At 36.3% G+C, this 21,645-nt stretch overlaps 1 protein-coding gene and 1 long non-coding RNA gene across 6 annotated transcripts in view; both read left to right on the top strand.

Moving 5' to 3' along the window:
* LOC127524886 (uncharacterized) overlaps positions 1 to 5,777 on the top strand; it is a 45,039-nt gene extending 39,262 nt beyond the window's left edge. For 3 of the 4 annotated variants that reach the window (XR_007933191.1, XR_007933192.1, XR_007933193.1), the window contains 2 exons: positions 2,116 to 2,418; positions 2,988 to 3,346. This is a non-coding gene — a long non-coding RNA (uncharacterized LOC127524886). Of the gene's footprint in view, positions 1 to 2,115; positions 2,419 to 2,987; positions 3,347 to 4,715 lie in introns of those variants that run through there. The other variant, XR_007933194.1, reaches the window with a different exon arrangement.
* A 1,753-nt stretch (positions 5,778 to 7,530) lies between these two features.
* Positions 7,531 to 13,761, top strand: utp25 (UTP25 small subunit processor component). Of its 2 annotated transcripts, none has more exons than XM_051916905.1 (13): positions 7,531 to 7,698; positions 7,797 to 7,836; positions 8,345 to 8,507; positions 8,600 to 8,851; positions 9,031 to 9,119; positions 9,672 to 9,870; positions 9,983 to 10,176; positions 10,920 to 11,136; positions 11,490 to 11,692; positions 11,863 to 12,045; positions 12,294 to 12,403; positions 12,608 to 12,853; positions 13,300 to 13,761. In XM_051916905.1, the coding sequence occupies exons 1-13, from the start codon at positions 7,598 to 7,600 to the stop codon at positions 13,556 to 13,558; spliced, it is 2,256 nt and encodes a 751-aa protein (XP_051772865.1). In that variant the 5' UTR covers positions 7,531 to 7,597; the 3' UTR covers positions 13,559 to 13,761. The 2 variants fall into 2 exon arrangements, with proteins under 2 accessions (XP_051772865.1, XP_051772864.1); XM_051916904.1 differs by having other exon boundaries at positions 8,597 to 8,851.
* The last annotated feature ends 7,884 nt before the right edge of the window (positions 13,762 to 21,645 follow it).

Below are 21,645 nucleotides of genomic sequence, written 5' to 3'. Positions count from 1 at the left end.
CCTGACTATTTAAGTGACTATATTCTGATAATAAACAAAGTATTACACTACTGATGCTCAACACACCAGCAAATGACATCTCACCGGAAGTTTTCGAGCTGGCTTATATTAATGCGGAAGTTCTAAAGAACGTTCCGTGCATATAGTCCATTCTGCATATAAAACACAAATAACACCTTACACAGTTCACATACATTTATTAATGTATCCATCCATCCTTTTTACAAATAAATATTTGTACAGTATTATACAATGTATATAATGAATCGATACATATTTCTATAAAGTATATATTATATATTCAAACTTGTGACCTCTTTTCATGACAGCATCATAGTGGTCACATCACAACAACATTGCAAACAACTGTCTAGAAACTACAGCAAAAATGTCTCAACTCTCTGTTTATTAGCCAAATTTGGGTATATTTTTTTAGCCCAAAATCCCCACAATTTGAAATATCACAAGATAGCCGAATACCTTTTCATTACCCCTTCATAGGGCAATTGGAATGTGTGTGTGTGTGTGTGTGTGTGTGTGTGTGTGTGTGTGTGTGTAAGAGAAAAATTAATAGACGTTGGTGGTTATAGCCTGTCTAGAGCCTTTCAATCAGCGAACATCATAGTTGATGACGTGTGCTGAAACTTCCCTTGCTTGTGCAGGGTTAAAGGGCAAAGTTTAGGGGTTGCATGCTGGGTATTAAATTTACAAGATGGCCATCCTGACTCTGTTCTGTGAGGATGGTTTGATGCTGCCTTCACTGATTACACCATTGACGTTCAGAGGAGATGACAGTCTATGATTGAGCTGAGAACCTCCTGTTGACCTCGCTGTGCCCCTGACGGAGTGAGTCTCCTGAGGGTCTCTACTTCAAGAACCCTTGCCCATCTCCCCCTGTACAGAAAAGCTTTGGCCCTCCTTTCTGAGCTCTAATCAGGTCCGTTTCAGTCCCGTGGCTGAGATCCCTCAGTAATGAACCACAACTAATTGGACAGATGCAATCACCGTGACAATCGGGTCGTCATGGATACCAGGTTACCAGGGCCTGATATTTGATAAATAGGTGGGAATGAAACATAGGCTATAGCAGCGATATGTCAGACACATAATCATGTTCGTGCGATTGAAAACATATGAAAGCCTTGGACATGCATGTGGACATTTGCACACTCCTGCCTGACTCAGACTTTCCAAAAAGTGGTATGGTATTACAGAGGAAATTAATGTATGGTCCACTTCTGTATCATGTTGTGAACACCTCTTAAAATCTATACATTTAAACACAGCTTTGAGATGTGGGATAAACTACTGGTAACACTTTACAATAAGGTCTCATTTGTTAACATTAGTTAATGTATTAACTAAGATTACTAAATATGCTAATGTTAACAAATACAACATTTGATTTTAATAGTGTATTAGTAAATGTTGAAATTAACATTAACTAAGATTAATAAATGCTGTAGAAGTATTGTTCATTTTTAGTTCATGTTAAGTAGTTAATGTTAACTAATAAAACCTTATTGTAAAGTGTTACCAAATTCATTTTTTTCTTACGTTTTTCTTAGATTTTGTGCCAGAATGCTGCCAGGAACTGTTCATTTTTTAGCAGATGATTAAAGGAACACTCCAGTTGAGTTTTATCGGCTGAATGTATTTGAAAATGGTAAAACTCAACTGTTAACTCTAGGGGAGTTGGAAAATGAGCCTATTTTCAAAAAAAGTGGAGTGTTCCTTTAAAATTGATTCTGTTGACTGGGGCCTCATGTAGATTCAAACCTGTATGACTTTTTCCTCTGTAGAACACACAAAAATAGATATTTTGTTTGACTTTCATTGTATGGGCAAAAACACTGACTTTTTTCAAAATATCCTTTTGCGTGTGTTCCACAGAAGAAAGTCATACAGGTTTGAATCTACATGAGGGCTAGTAAATGATGACCAGTCTAATTTTCTGAGTGAACTATCCCTTTTTAAATGAGATACACACAGTAAATCATTTTTCTATCATTTATAATCAGGCACAGAACAGTCTTTGGTCTCTTGTGAACCTAGTGTACTCAAGACGAAAAGTGAACGTTTTTCTTCACCATGTCCTTCCATCTGTTCCCTCAGGCCTGCTTTCCCAGGGAAAGATGATGAAGGGAAAGAAAATAAAGTGAAATGAAAAACAGAAGAATAAAACAGCTACAGCTCGAAGAGCTCAACACAAACTGTTCCTACTGCGCTGCTACACGGCCTACTGTTCTACCACCTCAGAGACACTGCGAGAGAGAAAGAGGGCAAGAGAGGAGACGAGGAAAGAGACCCCGACAAGGACATGCCGATTCCACCCAAGAGAACAACGCTGGAAGGAAGAAAAGCGAATAAGAGATTGGATGACAGAGTTCCAGCAGAGAAAATAAATGAAGAATTTAGGTAGAGTGTTGACTTTTTACTCAACAAGTTCTTAGTTAGAAATAAAGAGAGAATAGGCAAAAAAAAAAGGAGAGACCAGAAGCAGAGTTTATATTGATCTAGTGAAACGATACTGTGTTTACGCAAGAGATTAAGTATGTGATTTCTGTGCCACTAGCGACACCCAACGGACCTGCAAAAATAATGATTGTTTTCAAACAAGTTTCCCAAACACTCACCCCTTCTGCCATTGGTCATTTAAATGGATGGCCCCACCCTAAACTCATGCCATTGGTTGAGTCACTGTTGCTGTGTTGGGCTGGTCGGAATTCTTAAATAACAGAAGCGTTTTGACAGAATTTAGAGAAATCAGCCTAATAATGGTGTATTGACTCCTTGAATCCCCATACCCTGGTTGACTACCATTGCTTTAGAGCAAGGTTCAAAAAAAAAAAAAAAAAAAAAAAAATATATATATATATATATATATAAAAAAAATTTTTTTTCTAAAAAAACATTTAAAAGTTGCATTGGTTTGCAATTTGTTGAGTAGGACTTTTTCCCCTCAACATTCTACTTGTCTTCAACAGGTGCATTCAGATGGAAGATTGAGGAGGAAGACTATGGTGTAATAAGGTGGGGTGTATCAGGAAGCTACAAACATCATTCCACAGAGTCAAGGAAACACAAACCATTTGACAACACTGTCTTACAGAAACCAGACAATACCCTTTTCATTAGCGAACAACGTCTGTGTGTTGTGTGTCTGCACATATTTGCTGACAGGCAGGCACGCCTCTGCAGGTAAATTGCATTTTTTTTTTTTTTTTTTTGCCATCCCGTTGGCAGCTTCTCTCATTCAGGTGTCTGTCCGTTATTGCAACATTTGGCACTATACAAATAAAAAACATTATAAAAAAGATCCTGCTATATTGGCAGGTGAACCTTGTTTATGTTCTTAATACTTGCACTCTTATGAGATTTCCTTCAGATAACAAACTGACACTGTTGTAATTCTCAGTGCCACTTTAAATGCAAGTATAAGTTTAGTTTATATCTTTGTGAGAACTAGTGGGCTCTAGAGACGGTATACGTGTTAATGTCTTCAGCACTCTGAGGACAGTCCATGGTACATTCCTGCCCTTGAGATTCATTCAATGTAAAGTCTCAGTACATTTGTATGAAAGCCGCAACACATGCAAACACAAAGGAGTGAATTAGTTCTAATCATAAAGTTGTCATCGGCGGCTTTGGAATGTTCCGGGTTGCTGTGGGCAATAAATGTGAACCGTCACTCATTTAGACAGATTACATTCCATCTGTGGTTAACAGACTATCTAAACAAATACTACCAGGTGAAGCACTTTAATAAAATGCACACACACACAATTTACTTAGCTAACTTAGATAATCTAAATAGGGATATACCATACTATAGACTTCTGTTTTAATATAAAGGTATTTATAATTATAATTATTCATGAATAATATAAAAATACATTAAATTTTATATATAGATAATTATATCCCAAACTATAGCCAAATATGTATACACACACACGTAATGGAAATAATAAAGTCCCCACAAAGATGGCCATATCTGAAACTTTGGTCCCCATGAAGGAAGTGGTGTTTTTTAAGTGATAGAATATACAGTTTTTACAGTATTTACAGTAATTATTCAGAAATTTAAAAAAAAAAAAAAATACATTAAATTTTATATATTGATAATTATATCTTAAACTATATAGACTTTAGACTAACTTTTTAATATAAATAGGTGAGGTTTTGTCAGAAATAGCACATTTTTGTTAACAATCTGTTTGGGGACATACTATAGACCTCTATAGCTTTCAATGTTTTATTTATTTATTTATTTATTTATTTTTTAGCATTAGCCCTGAGTTCAGGTCACTGTTTACTGAAACCCCAGGTGTGGGATCTCAGTCTGCTGGACATTCAGGCACAGTCCCAATGTGACTTTCTTCAACGCATGTCAGCCAACTGACTTCACAAGCGCAAAACGTCCAACATCAACAACATGTAAAGATTTAATATATTACCCTATGCTTACGTTACCATCTGTATATCGCCTGTTTGTCGCTGTCTGGCCCGTAGTCTACCCCATATCACATGTATTGCGCTGTCTTCCATGTTTAGCCCACTATCTGCCCCATGCTAACACATAAGCCACTATCTGCCCCAGGCTGAGTGTTTCTGTAAAACTAACTCTGCTGCCAATTATTGGCGAAAGGCTGTTTCATTTTGATGTGGGTAATTTAACAAGAGTCCCGTAAACGTCTGCATTTTTCTTTCAGAGTGCTGTAGTTTTGTCTCTCATTTCTTTAACAAGCTGGAAAACACTTCAAGAGGAATCAGACTCCAACACATGCAAACCAGCTGCAACAGGTCAACACAAATGATCAACAACGGGATTTGAGCGTTTTGGATCCTTTACTGAACAGAATAAAGATTTTCTGTTTAAAAAATGAAGCCATTCCATTAAGTTGGAAATTGGATAAATATTTGCTCAATTAAATGCAATTTGGGCAAGTAAGTGCTATTGATATGTGTGTGTAATTATTGTAATCTGAGAATGTTCTGATAATTATGCAATTCATTTGATGCCAGTTTTGGAACAGGCAGAGAATATTCTGAGCACTGCTCTTGTACTTTTAATGAAAATTGATACTGCTTCATCCTCTTGTCTCACCAACAAAAAGTACTTGCCTGTTAGAAGACAGTTATATTAAATGTCTCCAAGTGTGGGTATCTGCAGGTTGGAATAAAGGGCATGACGAAAGGTAGGGGTGTGCCGAAAGGTAGGGGCATGTAGAAAGGCCTTTATAATTGGTCGTGAAAGCTGCCAGTCAGAGTGGGGAAGGGTTAGTTTGTGTTCTAGCAATTCACCTTTCGCTTCACCCATACCTTTCGCCATGCACATTACTCAGACCTGCAGCTATCCAAGTGTGGGTATCTGCAGGTTGGAGTAATGGCCGTGATGAAGGTTGGGGTATGGTTAGGGATTCGATTCTGTTGTATCAATTCACCTTTTGGCTCACCTCCTTTCGGTACATTACTCCAACCTGCAGCTATCCCTGTCTCCATGAATGAATAGATTGACATTAAAGAGCAATGCCCTCTAGTGTCATGGAAAGGAACTTGGCTTAAAGGAATAAAAATAACAACCCAAAAAAATTAAATTATATTCTATTTACTCAGCCTCATGTTGTGACAATCTGTGAGCATGAAAAGGTGAAATTTTGAATAATACCATTCTGTTGTGCTTTTTCCCAAGCAATTACACTGGAGACTAAAGCTTTTAAGCTTCAAAACAGATGCAAAGGCACCATAAACCATATGACTCGTATGATATTTTCCATGTCTTCTAAAGCATAATGCTTAGTTACCTCTACCATAATTATTTTTTAATGTAATATTACCATAAATGTAATTTTTCCCTTCCAGAAAGTCTGCATAGAATGAAAGTTCACCTATTTTTTAAAGGCATGTTCTAGAACTTATAGGGATAGTTCACCTCCGCGTCAGGTTAGAGGTCACTCTTCCACCAGAACTAGACTCACGTACAGCCGTTGCCAGAAGCCAGTGATTATAGTTTATAAAGTTTTAAATATGGATATTTTTCTTACAAAAACCCATCACTTTGCTTCAGAAGGCATTTATTAACTCACTGGAGTCGTATGAATTACTTTTATGATGGATAGATGTGCTTTTTGGAGCTTTAAAAACTCAGGCGCCATTCAATCCCATTACAAAGCTGGGAAGAGCCAGGATATTTTTTAATATAACTCTGTATACAGTATGGCTTGAGGGTGAGTAAATTGAGAGATAATTTTCATTTTTGGGTAAACTATCCCTTTAATGTGAACAATTCATCTGCATATGTTCAAGTTCTGTTGCAACTTCCGTTTCATCCGTGACTTTTAACTGCTGCAACTCGATCATATCGAGGATTTTCAAGAAACAATACAAACGGAGTACTACAAGATTTAACTACAGCAACCCACTATTCAACACGCATCACATTACATGAGATACATGTACATAAGGAAAAAAACTGGCAAATAAATACAAAACAAGTTGCACGCACAAAGCTTTATCACAGGAAGTGGCCACGAGACTCTTGGCCTACACTAGATCAGCTGTGAGTCGTCTTTTTGGGACGGCATTTTCGGTGGTGTTCACGGACACTCACCTCGCCTTCACGTTGGCACCCAACCGTGTTTTTCTAACCTTTGGTGTGTTTATGACTCACCCCTGAGCTGAGATGTGTGTGGTTCATTTGTTTCACTCCCCTTGTTTTCACTGGCCTCCAGCCCTGCTGTTATTCATAGGCACCCTAATCACCAGCGGGGAATATGCTTTATAATCACAGACCACATGTTCTCAGAGGCTGGGGGGAGGAGGGTCTCTCGGGGAGAATTAAATAAATAAATATATAAATAACTTTTAAAAAATGTCTCCGTATTTGGTAACCACACATCTGTTTTCATTGAATGTTATGGAACAATTTTCAATGATCAAATCAATTACATACATTCTTACACATGCTCCGGCCAAGATATTTTCGGCTGCAGTCGAGTTAACGCACATCAAACATCAGTTCTGCTCTGATTCTGATGAACACCCGATACGTCTGCTGCACCTGAACGGATGGTGAGATCCATTCCTCCACGCCTGCAGTGTTTGTAATTAGTTAAAGCTGTGTGACGCACAGTCAGCCAGAGGAAAAGTCTGATTCGTTGACTCTTAGGGGAATGATAGGCTAGAGCATTTTAAAGGCACTAATCATATTGTGGCAGAACATGTACTAACATAACAGTGAGAAAATCTCAAAATGAAGTGAAAGATAAACCAATGACATGATTATTTTGCTTTGGCAGGTGCTAAAACATCATTGAATCAGGCCAACTGAGTGCTTGTTCTATAATTCCTGTGTGTTCAGTAATCCGGTCTGTGTTTGTGGAAGCAATTGAAATGATAAAACCTATTATTAAAATGTTTATTTTAATTTTTGGATTGATTTTTTTTTTTTTTCAGCAGAATATTTGCAATCTGTGGTTTCTTTCTCGCTCTACTGATTTTTATTCCAAGCCGACAGGTGGCGACAGAGTGTGGTGACACGCTAACTATTCGTGAAGAAAACACAAGCGCGAGCACACGTGTGTAAAACAGAAACATGGGCAAAAGAAGGCGAGGAAAAGAAGAGGTTACAAATTTAACTAAGAAACAGAAGAAACATCTAAAAGAATTTGGAGAACAGCACCCTTTTCACGATAAGTAAGTAATGTTCATAAAACAACAGACAGTACTAGTTAGCATTGAAGTTAGCTTCAGGTAGTAAAATTACTAATACTCACACTTGTTTCGCTTTTTAGTGTCGTTGATAGACCGGAGAAGACTCAGATTGTGCGCTTGGTAAGTAATGATAGACTAGTATTCTTTCTTGAGTCGTGACTCTGACTTGTTCCTGCAAGTCAAACAACCTCCTTTTGATTCCAGTCAATAGTCCAGGTGAATGAGCAGCATTTGACAGCAGATAGTGAAGCTGAATGCATGTACACCACGAGTAACTACATAAAGGACAAAAAGGGTGTTTGGCTTGACCTGATAAGTATGGGAAAGCCCATTTTCGCAACGTAAGAAAAAAATTACAGTTTGGTAAATCTTAATTATGACAAAAATCGAAATTATGACCTTTTTTTTGTCACAATATCTGCTTTTTATAAGTATGTAATAATCATGATCTACCAAAGCTTGATTTTTTTTCTCTTATGTGGCGAAATGGGCTTCCATAGATAAGGGAAGCTGTCCCTGTTTCAATCGTAATAGTTTGCTGCTCAGGTTGAAGTTCTGCTCTTCGTGTTAAATTGGTATGTTTTGTTTTAAACCAAAAAATTTAAAGTTTCTGCAATCTGCACCTTAGCGGCCGGACAGTCCGCAGCGCCCTGAACCTGACAGTGAGGAAGACAGTGATATAGAGCAGCAGTCTGCTTATCAGAAACTGCTGTCCACCATGATCCAAGGTGCTGATGACAACAGTGAAGATGAAGAAAGTGAAGATGAGGATGACGGAGAGGAGGTTGAAGGTAAAATCTCATACTTTCTAATATTCATTATCAATTGTGGTGCTTCGTCTGAAAGAGTCTAATGGCCTGTAATTAAAATCATTCTCAAGTAGGAGAGATTGGTGGAGAAGAAGAGGAGGAGGAAGGTGATAATGCTGAAGAAGATTTAGAGGAAGAGGAGGGTGAAACACCTGGCGATTCACAAGATAAAGAACACCCTGAAAAGACAAATGGAGATGTAAAGGAGAATGAAAAGGGAGAGATGGAAGGAGAGTTTACAGATAAGAATGAAGGTGCGTTCTGTCTGGAAACCAACCTGCCTGCAGAAGAGGAGGAAAACATGGTAGAGCAGGAACAGGAGGAAGGTGAGACATTCCCATGATTCATCAGTGCGGTTCTAAATTCTTAATAATTGCTGTTAATTTGGGATTTTTTGTTTTGTAAACTCTTAAGTCTAGTACTCAAGAGTAATAAGATTGTTTGTCTTTAGAAGCAAATTGAAAAGCTAGGCCCAACTATGCCTCTGTGACTCTGGTTGTTGTAGACATGTTTGTGAAGCACCAGGAGATTGAACTGAATGAAGATGAAGTGGGCCAAATCTTGCAAGGATCAAAGATCAAGACTCAGGTTAAGGTATACCAGTCGTCAATTTTTATTTTTGTATATATGTGTGTGTATACCGGGATAAGACGTGTCTTGTGCACATCAAGGCTGCTTTCATTTGACTAAAAATACAGTAAAACAGTAATATTGGGAAATATGGTTACAATTTAAAATAACTGTTTTCTTTTTTTAATAAAATATAATATATTCCTGTGATGCAAAGCTGAATTTTCAGCATCATTACTCCAGTCTGTCACATGATCCTTCAGAAATCATTCTAATATGCTGATTCGCTGCTCAAGAAACATTTCTTATTATTATCAATATTGAAAACAGTTTTGTTGCTTAATGTTTTTGTGAAAACCATGTAACATTCTTCAGGATTCTTTGATGAATACAAAGTTCAAAAGAACATTTTTTTTACAAATAGAAATCTTTTGTAACATTATAAATGTCTTCACTGTCACTTTTGATAAATTTTAAGCATCCTTGCTGAATATAAGTATTTCTTTAAAACAAATCTTACTGACCCCAAAAAGAACTGTAAAATTTCACTGTTATCTTTTTCCTTCTCCCCTCCAGTGGCCAAAGCTAGGTGTTCTGCAATGTGTGAGTCCACTGGAACGTTTCCCAACCGTGGGTCAGCCCTCATCTGCCCCTATTCCACCCATTCACAAAACCCTGGAGGCGAATTGGCACTTGCTAAACCAGCCCTTCGGACCTGAAGAAGGTGCTGTGACAGATGTCACAGAGCTGCAGAAGGAATTGCTTGGGCTTATGGGTATTTCAGCAAAATTAAAATAATTTATTATTGCACCACATCCCAATATTTAAAATGACAATTTGCTGTTTTTTTGTTTTTTGTAATCATCTCCCATATTTTGTTTCTACAGGTACTTACAGGGATGTGTATTTTACAAACTGCTCCCCTTTGAGGGAGGCTAAGGAAGTACGGAGTGCGTACTGTCTTCATGTGCTGAACCACGTGTTGAAGGCAAACACTCGTGTGCTTATAAATAATGCCAAGTTGAAGGAAACTAAAGATGTGAATGAGGATTTTCGGGATCAGGGCTTAACTAGACCAAAGGTACCACTGTCTTCAGCTTTATACCACCAGTATGTTGTTTATTGATTTTTAACTCTTTCCCTGCCATTGACAGAATTTTCTGGCAATCCATGTTTTCACTGTTATACGATAGGGGCCACTATGATGCATCTTCTGAAAGAGTACAATATCTCTGGATCAAAACACAGGCAAAAAAGAAGCAGAAATAAGCGATAGAAGCATTGCTTATGCACATGTAAAATAACGCGATCATCAAACATTAAACAGCATATAAATTAAAACTGCCTGTCGTTACTGAATGAAACGTCGACCCTGAAAGTGGTATAGGACGGTGAAGCTTTGGGGGTGTTGATGGAAGCGATCTACTCCATCTATGTTTTGATTATTTTTCTGAATCTAGACATAGTCTTTGACAACTCGATTTTTTTCAGCTTTTTCTTCAAAATGTTGCTTTTGTTATGAAGCCTACCCACACTCAAATGTTGATTTAAAAAAAAGAATGCATGAAGCTAGAATAAAATATTTTTTGTTGTTTAAAAGCAGAGGCTCTGCTATTTCTTTTGATTTATTGCATGTTCACATAGTCATACAACAAAATGTTCTGGGGGCTATGAAAATGTTGTAAAAATGCTGCTGGCAAACACTGGCAGGGAAAGGGTTAATCATAGTTTGGTTTTCAATCAGTTTTAAATCATTTTACTATATGAATAAAATAGCTTTAAATCAGCCAACCACATTCTCATAATTAACTCTCCGTCTTCTAGGTTTTGATTCTGGTGCCGTTCAGAGATGGAGCGCTGCGAGTCGTCCAGACCTTCATAAAACTATTGGAGCCCAAAGACAGGAAGATGAACGTCAGTAGCAAGAAGCGATTTAAGGAAGAGTTTGGAGAGGAGCCAGGTGAAAGGCCACCTAACCTGCAAAGACCTGACGACTATCATGCTGTCTTTTCGGGAAATGTGGATGACCATTTCAGGATAGGTACGATAACTGAAAATCTTGAACTATAATGTGCCATGATTGTTAATGTTTTAGTGTTAGAATATACTTTAAATGTTAAGAGAAAATCTTAAGTCTAGCTATAGCATACTTTTTTAAATGTCCATCAAGCCTGTTTTTTTTATTTATTTATTTTTTTATAAACTTGCTGTATTGAATTCAATACTGTATCAATCCAATGTTTGAAGTTTCCTTTTGGTTCCCCTGGTGACACAGAAATTACACAATTCACTTTTAACCCCTCATGCTAGTTGGAATGAAGAGTTTAACTTTATTTACCTTTGTTTCACCTCTTAAATTGTGCACTATATTTATTTTTCTCTCCGTGTGGGCAGGTGTGTCTATCCTGAAACGCAGCATTCGTCTCTATGCTCCGTTCTACTCCTCTGACATTATCATTGCGTCTCCACTGGGTCTGCGCACAGTTCTGGGTGCCGACGGTGAGAAGAAGAGAGAATTTGACTTTCTGTCTTCGATTGAACTTCTGATTGTGGATCAGGCGGATGTTTTCCTCATGCAGAACTGGGAACACTTGCTGGTGGGTTTCATTTTTCCAAAGGTTCTTGTTAGTTTTCATTTAAATTTTAGATTTTGATAATTGTATTGTTGTCTTTTTAACAAGTTATATATGTATATGTATTTTATATTTTGCAGTCAAATGAGCTTTTTACTTCTGCTTAATTTCCCATGGTCCTGTGTATGTTGCAGCATGTGTTGAAGAATTTGAATCTGCAGCCGTTGGACTCTCACGGTGTTGATTTCTCTCGTGTGCGCATGTGGAACCTGAACAACTGGACAGCACATTACAGACAGACGCTGGTGTTCAGTGCCATACAAGAGCCTCAGATCACCAACATCCTTACCAAACACTGCCACAACTACAGGGGACAGGTGCTCAAACAAACATCCTGACAATCTGGTCTTAGAGTTTTACAACATTGCTGAATTCATACAATATCTTTATATACTTTAAGTAGATACACATATTTAATATTCCTTAAGCTCAAACAATAGAGCTATGCCAAAGTCATGGGTTTAGATTGCCTTAGAATGCATGAACTAATAAAATGTATACCCTGAATGGAATGTTAGTCTAATGCATAAATGTAAATGTAAGATAGTGTTCTTCTTTCTCTCAGGTGTGCAGTAAAACCATTCCAAAGGTGGGCTCAATCTGTCAGGTTCTCGTGCAGCTACCACATGTATTCCAGATGTTTCACTCTGACAGCTTCATGGACCAGGACGCCAGGTTAGAGATGGCTGCAGTTTTTCATTCTGAGCACTAGAGGGCAGCAGTTTGTAGTCTGCCCAGAGGAACCTCTTAGTGAAAACTTTAGTGTTATAATTATGAAGTAATTGATCCATTTCTTTGCATACATTTTATTGTCGGTCGACCTATGATGTTTGATAATTATTTTCAAATATTTAAACTACATTACCCATGATTCTTTAGGTTCCAGTTCTTTGTGGATAAGATCCTGCCTCAGTACAGAGACTCTGTTATGTCCCACACTTTCATCTATGTGCCTTCGTACTTTGATTTTGTTCGCCTGCGAAACTACCTGAAGAAAGAAGACATCAGTTTTGCTAGTGTCAGCGAGTACTCGCAGAGATCAGAGGTGTCTCGAGCACGACATTACTTCCAGAAAGGAGAAAAACAGTTTATGCTTTTCTCTGAGAGATTCCACTTCTACAAGAGGTGTGTTTGTATTATCATATGTGTATTTTATATACATTATCATTCAAAATGTTGTGTTAAGATTATTTTTTTTTTTAATAAAATATATTTATTCAGCAAGGGTGCATTAAATTGATCAAAAGTGATAGTAAAGACATTTATAATGTTAAAAATAAATTGAATAAATGCTGTTCTTTCGCATTTTTTTTTCATCACAGAACAATTAGTTAATAAAATATTAAGCAGCACAACTGAAAATAATAAATTTCTTGAGCAGCAAATCAGCATATTAGAATGATTTCTGAAGGATCATGTGACATTGATTTTTCAGCAGCATTTGCTCCAGTCTTCAGCTTTGCCAACACAGAAATAAATTTCATTTTAAAATGTATTACAGAAAATTTATTTTAGATTGTAATAATATTTCACAATATTTGTTTTCTTTCTTTTAATTTTCTTTATCTCAGATACACGATCAAGGGCATCCATAACCTGATCTTCTACGGGTTGCCCACATACCCTCACTTCTACAGTGAAGTGTGCAATATGCTTCAGGCTGGTGTCAGAGAGGGTGGTGGTTCTGTCAGCTTCACCTGCACGGCCCTGTACTCCAGATATGACATGCACCGGCTGGCTGCCATCACTGGGGCCGACCGCGCCGCTCAGATGCTCCAGTCCAAAAAACCAGTACACCTTTTCATCACAGGGGAGGAGAAAAACACATGAAGGGGGACTGTGAAAATTTAATGTGACATTTCTAATCTTTCAGAGAAAAAACATAATCAATGTTTGTGGTAATGTTCAGAAAGATGTTTTCACTTTAATTCCCCTAAAATTCAGTCTGAAGACTGAATGTAATGATGTTATTCTTATCCTTTTGTGTTCATTTTTTAATATAAAGTCTTCTTTTGCTGTAGTCACAGCCCAAACCATTGGCTCCAATGTGTGTGTGTTATTTTTTAATTTCCAAAAGGTTTACAAGACTCAACAATAATGATGGCTTCATGCCAGTACTAATGCCGGAGATTCAGACTAGTCACCTGTCAAAAGTGCTTTTCTTACTTTGATCATGTACTGTTCATGCATTTTATACCTTTACATTCAAGAACTAAACTTTTGGTTTCTTCTTTGGTTTATTGAACGTTGTGCAGTGTGCCAAGCAACTCGCGCTGACAAGAGAGATTAGGATTAAATATCCTTTTAAGTTTGTACTAAATTATGGCAAAAGTCATCAATTTTAAAATGGAAGAAACAATTAAATATCAAATATCAGCCGATACCGATTAAAAAAATGCCAGTGTTGCTGATATGTTGCCAATATTAAATAGTAATTGTACACTATTAAGTATTTATTAAGGTTTCAGACTGAATTTATAGCAGTCATGGAGTTTGGAGTTACATTAAAACTTTGAAAAAAAAAAGAAAAAAAAATTATATATATATATGGGTCATTCTCACGAAACCATTAAAACACCATGGCACTAATGATTTTAAATATTAAACATGTATTTTAGTAATATATAAGAACATCATAAAGACAATATTGTTCTCTACACTGAACAAAGAGTAATTTCAACATATAAATGAATTATTTTTGTATTTTACTATATTTTCAGCTGAAATCCTCATTACCGCAATGCGTCCAGGTATGTCTAAATGTATGTTGACTAATTTTAACTAATTCTAATTTAAACAGAAAAAAATGAAAATATGAATATATATATATATATATATATACGGATGTTCTAATAGATGTTTTCAAATGACAGAAAAAAATATTAATGTATAATATATAATAATAATGAAATATTAGTGGAAAAATGAAGTGTCCATGACTGATGTTCTCATCCTCCACAACATTTTTTAAGGACTCTTCACACGCACACAAAATTTTAAATAAATCTTGATTTTGAATTAAGCAACACGTGCTAGAACCTCAAAGATGGCTACCAGGTAGGCAGATCTCTTTATATTTATCCAGTTAAAAGTTAAAAATTCTCTTATCAGACCATGTACACAACATTTTTATTATCATTACCGTAACATGAAATTTTTAATTCAAAAACTTTAAATTAACAATTTTCTGTGCAAAATGTATTTCATTAATGTCTAATTATGTACATTGAATAAAAGTTGGCTAAATCATCATGACTTCCCTAAATTTAATTTAAAAAAAAAATGTACCTCATCCTCTGCAACACCGTTCTCACTTACCGCATCAATTTAAGGCCAGTTGCGTTAGAGAGAACTTCTGTTTCGGTAATGAGAATTTGATCATACAGGCTATTTTTAAATATATTTTATGAGGTATTTAGTTAAATAATATTTACTAACTGTTGAAAAACTTTTGCAAAGGCTAGGGTAACAAATTTCAGATAAATAGTTTACAAAAAAAGAAATCTACAGTGTCGGGAAGTCTACACAAATGTGGATGTTCACATACATGCTGGCACATCTATCATTATGAAGACTTTCCACAGGCGTAATTATTTTGTATACTAAGCTCATATTTTCTATCACTTAACCTCTAAACACAACTCTCACAGAACACTTTTGGCCATTTTAGATTTTAATAAAACATTGTATGTTCATTTTGCCATTTGATTTATGAAGACAGCTCATAATGTAGTGGTAGAGACACTACATTATGAAGACAGTCCTCACAAAGCAAGTCAAAACAATACATACAGGTTTGTTGCACTATATATTAGTGAGAACAGTGATATTATGTCCTAATCTGACACCTAACCCTAACAGAAAGTTGTGTAAATCATTATATTTAAATATAAACATGATTTGGCCAATTTATGAGCATTTTAAAATAGCGAGCAGGCTGGACTTTATCCAATAAGTGAGGTAAGCGGCTGCTTAGGGCCCATTGATGGCAAAACTTTTTTGGCAAATGCTCCAGTACGTATTTGTGTCTGAGCTTTGGAGAGCATTAAAGGTTTCTATTTACAATGCGTTTTGCAGCATTGAGCTCAGTAGCCAATCACAGACATATCTATTGCTTTCTTGAACGCAATGGCCAATCAGAGGTGTTTAAGTTAAAATCCACTCACCCCTTGAAAAGCAAGTTTTTGTTCAGAATTGAGTTGTGTGTGCTCACGATGTGTATTTCAACTTAATTCACATTTATTTGTATAGCGCTTGTCGCAATGCATATTGTTTCAAAGCAGCTTTACAGAAAATGCATGTGTCTACATTACAATTTAAAGTGATCTGTTATCAGAGGTGACTGAAAGTAATGTCCATTTCAGAAATGAGATTAAGATTAAGATAATAGAAATCATGTTAGCTAACATACTAATTTTAGGCAGAAACAATGAGCTACTTAATTATTACAAGTTGTGATCATGATTACAATATACAGAATTTTGCCAGACATGATGTACGATAAATAAGAGATTTATTTTCAAGTGTAGAGAGCTTCATTGGTTATAACAGAACTTCATGAGATCGCTTTTTAGTGATTATAAAAGGAATGCTCTTTTTTGTGGATTATAGACTAATACGTATAAAATCCATTCCGAATTTTAATAAAAGCCTTGTTTTTCATGCTGCTGAGATGATTGATGAGGACTGAATAACATGCTGCAAAGTGTTTGTAATGACATCCCCATACCAATGCGGAATGTTTGAGCTCTTTAAATTTGAACAAATCTGATTGGTTATCAATGTTTGTTGTTCATCAGCTGGAAGAAAATTGTTTTGAAAGTGATTCCAGCAATATTGTTTTTCTTTGCCACTATCGTTGTGGTGTGGCCTCTACTATTCTCCTAAATTTTGAGTGTTTTTTAAAACTAATCTGGTAAATGGGTGGTGTATGTTGTATTGTTAAATGCACATTTTTAGCCTATGTAAGCCTATATTTTTGAAGCACTGCAAAATCAAACTGATTGAACTTAAATCCATGATTGTGCCAATATTATCTAATTTATTTTCTACATTAAAGTTTATATTTTTAAACTATACCTCATTCTTAGTATACGTATTATCATTACAACCTCAATCAGCAACCTCACTTCAGTAACCTATATCATTACCGCAACAAGTGTTTATTTAATGTTTATTTAATAGATGGAAAAATAGTAGTTTGCTTTTAAATGCATGTGCAGAATATATACAATATGTTCTTTCAGGTTTGCCACATCAATTTGAAAATATGTCAGGTTTCATTGAAATATAAAAAAAAAAAAAAAAAAAAAATAGGTTGTAAATTGTGGAAGGTGTTGCGGTAATGAGAGAAATCAATCAAAATTTAAAAAAAAAAACTTTTCATTTAAAAATAACATTTCAGAATTTCAAGTAACTCTCCATGACTGTTAATAATTCATTTTTAAAAATGTGAAGATGTATTTGCTTTTCTAACAGTGTTGATGTTTTCAGACTGTTGCGGTAATGAGATTTTTTAGGACTTGTTTTGGAAATTGTGTTCAAAAAGATCTTAAATTGTAAGTAAATGTTTTTAAATTAATGTTCACAAATACTCCAGACTTTGTTTCTAATGTCTGAAAAAAAAAAAAAAAAAAGAGTTAAAGCATTTTTTAATTTTCATGTTTGAAATTTTTAAAACCAAGTTTTCATGAGAATCACCCATATATGCTTCTTATTTTATTTGTTGGGCCACTAAAATAAAAAACTACTGGTCAGCAGAAAAAATTAGTCCAGTCTTGCAGTCTGTATCCAACAATTAAGCTTTAAGGTTGGGTGTAGCAAACACACAATATACATAAATAATAATAAAAAAAAAAATCATAATCTCTGCTTTTTATTGTGGCTTGTAAAATGATATGAGCATGAGTTCACCTCTAATGATCATGCTGGAAAAGACTGTGATTCATCTAATTACCTCCCAATTTGACAGTTTGGTTGTCAAATGTTTTAACTCCCCAGTGATCAGATGCACTTTTGTGTTTCTGCTTTCTTTATTCCATTTCTCTGTCTCTTCATTTGAAAAATGGAGCAGCTGTTTGGCACACAAACACACACTCTTTCTCTCTCTCGCTCCATCTCTCTCTCTCTCTCACAGATGTGCACTCTTTCTCTCTGTAGCTGCCACACGTATACGCTCACATGTCATAAATAATAAAAGAATGAGTGTGTGAGTTGTTTGGTTAAGGCCAGCATCTGACTGTATCAAACAAAACCATTGATCCAACCTACAAATCTCCTCCTAGTTTTTCCCCTGAACACACAATCCTGCTGTGATGCTTTCTGAATCCTCTCAAAACTCCACTGGGATTCATATGCAGACCTCTGACCTCTCTCACAGTGAAAACATTATTTCTGCTGAGCTTGCATATTAATATCCTCTATCATTTTACAACTACAAAATCTGAGGAACTGTATCTGAGTAAACTCTCAAATGTATTGTTGGATAGATGCAAGAAATTACTCTGTGTAGCTCTTTCATTGAGCAGTATGTTATGAAATATTAAACAGAAAAGCTGGTGTTTTAGGTGCTTTAGCTAAGGCAGTGTATTGCTGCAAACATGGAAGAAGTGTGCATATCTCTGGCATGTATGTGCCCACTTCTGCTTTTAAGCCCCATTTGTTCTGTATTTAGAGTTTTTGGGATTGTTTTTTTTTTTTCAAGGAATATTTCATACAAGAATTCTCCATGTAATCGCATCAGAAAAGTAGTTTTCAGTTTTATTCCTCTCATATTCTGAATCTTAACGATAATAACTCTAAATACAGTCCAAAAAAAAGTCGCTGTTTGGATTTTAATAGACAAATACTTAAGAATCTATGAATGGATCATTATTACAGTGATTATTCCATCTTTTAGGGTTAAAAGAACCGTTGCCAAACACAAAACATGCTTGAAACATAATAATCACTGTAATAATGATCCATCCATAGACTCTTAAGTATTTGCCCATTAAAATCCAAACAGAGACTTTTTTTTTTGGCCGGGCAGTGTATTTTTGCATCTATAATTTTAATCAGGCCGATTGTGCGAGAAGGAATAGATGACCTGTGAAAACAGACATGACCAGTGAAGGTGACCTTCTTCTCAATCACGCATACGCTAGTTCTCCATCTGTCTGAAACACTCCATCTTTCTCCTGTGTGCCCAGCCTTTCTTGTGTTTATTGTAGTGTGGGTAGTCTGTTGCCTTGGAAACTCCTCTGTGCTCCCATCATGACTCGTGTGTGTGTGTGTGTGTGTGTGTGTGTGTGTGTGTGTGTGTGTGTGTTGTGAAAGAGTGAAAGCTCTGACCTCTGTTTGGAGCTCTGCCCATCAGGTGGTAGCAGGTATCAGGAGCACCATTTCTTTTCACCTGTACTTGGACTGGAGTGTTTAATCATGTTGCATTTTGCATTATACAACAGTTAGGTCTGGTCCTCAAATCTGATTGGCCTAGTGGTGTTCCAAGAGCACTGATATAACAGTTCAACAGCACTCAATTTTTCACTGTTTGTTTCACTCAGCTTGTCTGTGTATATGCGTTTCAGACCAGTGTCGTTATTGTTAACTAAAATAATTTAAATAAAGCTGAAATATAATAAAATATGAGATGAAAAACAAACAAAAAAGTTGAGGTACTAAAATTACATAAACTAAAAACTGAAATAAAAATAAGTCTAAATAGAAATATATAAAGCCACCATGAAATCAAAATTGATGTTGCAGCCCTTTTAGTGATCGCTATAACCCCTTAATTTTGTCACATTTGTAATATATTAGTTACTTGGACTATCGTGTTATAGGGAGCTGTTCATTAAAACAGGGTTTGTTTTTTGGGATGGAAGGGATGACTTTGCATTCGAAGGAGTAGATGAGCTAAATAACAATTAGACGTTCGACCTGAATTAGAAACACAAATTGCTTTCATTTATTGATGACATCATACCCTCGGGCGGCAGGCACAGCAGATTCCGCCGTAGTCATTGCCTTTGTTGTAAAGCGTGTACGTGGAGACATCAAGATAGGGGTGTGATCCTTTTGGATAGCGGTGTGTTTGTTTTGGTGATTTCAAATCAACTTTCACCAAAAGCGTCAGATACTGACGCGATGTCGAAGTGACTGAAATCAAAAGGGAATGTATCTGGTTACTAAACGTAACCTCGGTTCACTGAGATGAGGGAACGAGACATTGCGTTGGACACTTTTGGTGAAAGTTGGATGTTTCCCCCAAAATTTTGATTTCAATGTCAAAGTGTCAGAAATCGAAAGGGAACTAAAATAACTGTTCGTGACAAGTGATTTTATGGATGAACCGATAATCGTTCAATCATCTGATTCCTTCAGAAACACAGAATTCAGCCTGAGTTAATCTGAAACAAATGTCTTAATGAGTTAAATTGTCTTAATAAGTTACTGAATCACTCAACTGATTAATTAAAAAATGCATTCATTCAGAAACGCTGCTGTATAGTTTTTCTTTGAAATGCACGACAGATAATTCTGCCTTAACCTGGTTTTGGACAATTTTCATTAGCAGATAGATAGACAAGTAACTGGCAGTGTCTAAAATGTTAACTTGTTGTTTATGGAACTGTTCTATAAAATAATTTTGGTCTGAATGAACTTTAGAACAGCACTCGTGCTCCTCTGATTTTATAATTAGTATGTAACAAAGTTCCAATTAAGCTAATCAGCATAAATAATGTAGCCTACTATTTCTTGCTGTCTTAATTACTTGACATGTAAGATCAGGTGATTTTTACAGCTCCTGGGTAAATTAATAGTCACTCTCCAGTAGAAAGTCCTCCAAAGTGAAGCTGACTGGCTGGGGAAAGTATGTCTCTAAAACAGACAGTTCTGACAGAACTCAAATAACTCGTCTCTCTGACAGAAACAGACATGGTTAGGAGGGACATCCCTTCCTGGTTTACAAGCCCAGGGTTCTGTTCCCAAAAAAGAAAAGATCAGATTTTTCTTACAGTTCTACATATATAGAAGGTTGTTAATATACATGGAAGCTTATTTTAAGAAAAGATGCTGTTAGCTGTTTTCTTCATCTCTCCCAGAGAAAAGACCAGAGAGCTGTATTGATTTGTCTGAAGTCAGATCAATCTTCCTCTTCATCTCTTCCTGAAACTGAAAGGGTTAATGGGTGTCTGAGTGTTTCTATGACAACACAGATGAGACTGATGAGCACAACCATTTGGAAGAGGCTTTCAATTCAGAACCCAAAAATAACCACACACAAAACAAACCTAAAGAGATGGCAAGGGAGGAAGAGGAGGTCAATTATTGATAAAGAAAATTCTGCCAAGACATCCAAACCACCCCAGTCTGATAACCTCTCACACCGACTGCAACTCTACTGCTAGTTTTAGACTAAAATAGATCTTGATGGCAATCTGCATCAAGCTTGACATTTCTTTATTGGACAAAGAAGACAGATGCATTAAAAGTTTTCTAAAGTTTTAGCCCTGAACAGATCCTGCCTGTTTTCATTAACTATAAAACACATTGTTAAATTTTCCTTTTAAAAAATGTATTTGTGTATACAATTAGATGCACATTCTTTATAAAATACTACCCTTTGTGCTGGCACATACCCAATAACCACTGCTGGTTGTTGAAGCAACTCTGTGGAGACCAGTTAGTGGGGGAAGGATGATAGAGGAGTTCTCAGGTGGCCACCCTCATCCTTTGACGTTTCATTTGTGAGCCCACAATGACTCCAGAGGGCTTGACGGCAAATTCTGGTGTCCCAGAATCACCCACCTCCATTTCCTTCCATGCTACTAAGTTACATTGGGACCCAGCTAGGATCTTGCTTTTTCATCCATAGCCACTAGCTACTTCTTTCTGCTACCTCTGACAAGGCTTTGGTGCAAGGCGTAAGCTCC

The sequence above is a fragment of the Ctenopharyngodon idella genome, chromosome 13 (assembly GCF_019924925.1).
Source record: "Ctenopharyngodon idella isolate HZGC_01 chromosome 13, HZGC01, whole genome shotgun sequence".
Classification (NCBI taxonomy): domain Eukaryota; kingdom Metazoa; phylum Chordata; class Actinopteri; order Cypriniformes; family Xenocyprididae; genus Ctenopharyngodon; species Ctenopharyngodon idella.
This window is presented reverse-complemented; position numbering and strand designations above follow the sequence as displayed.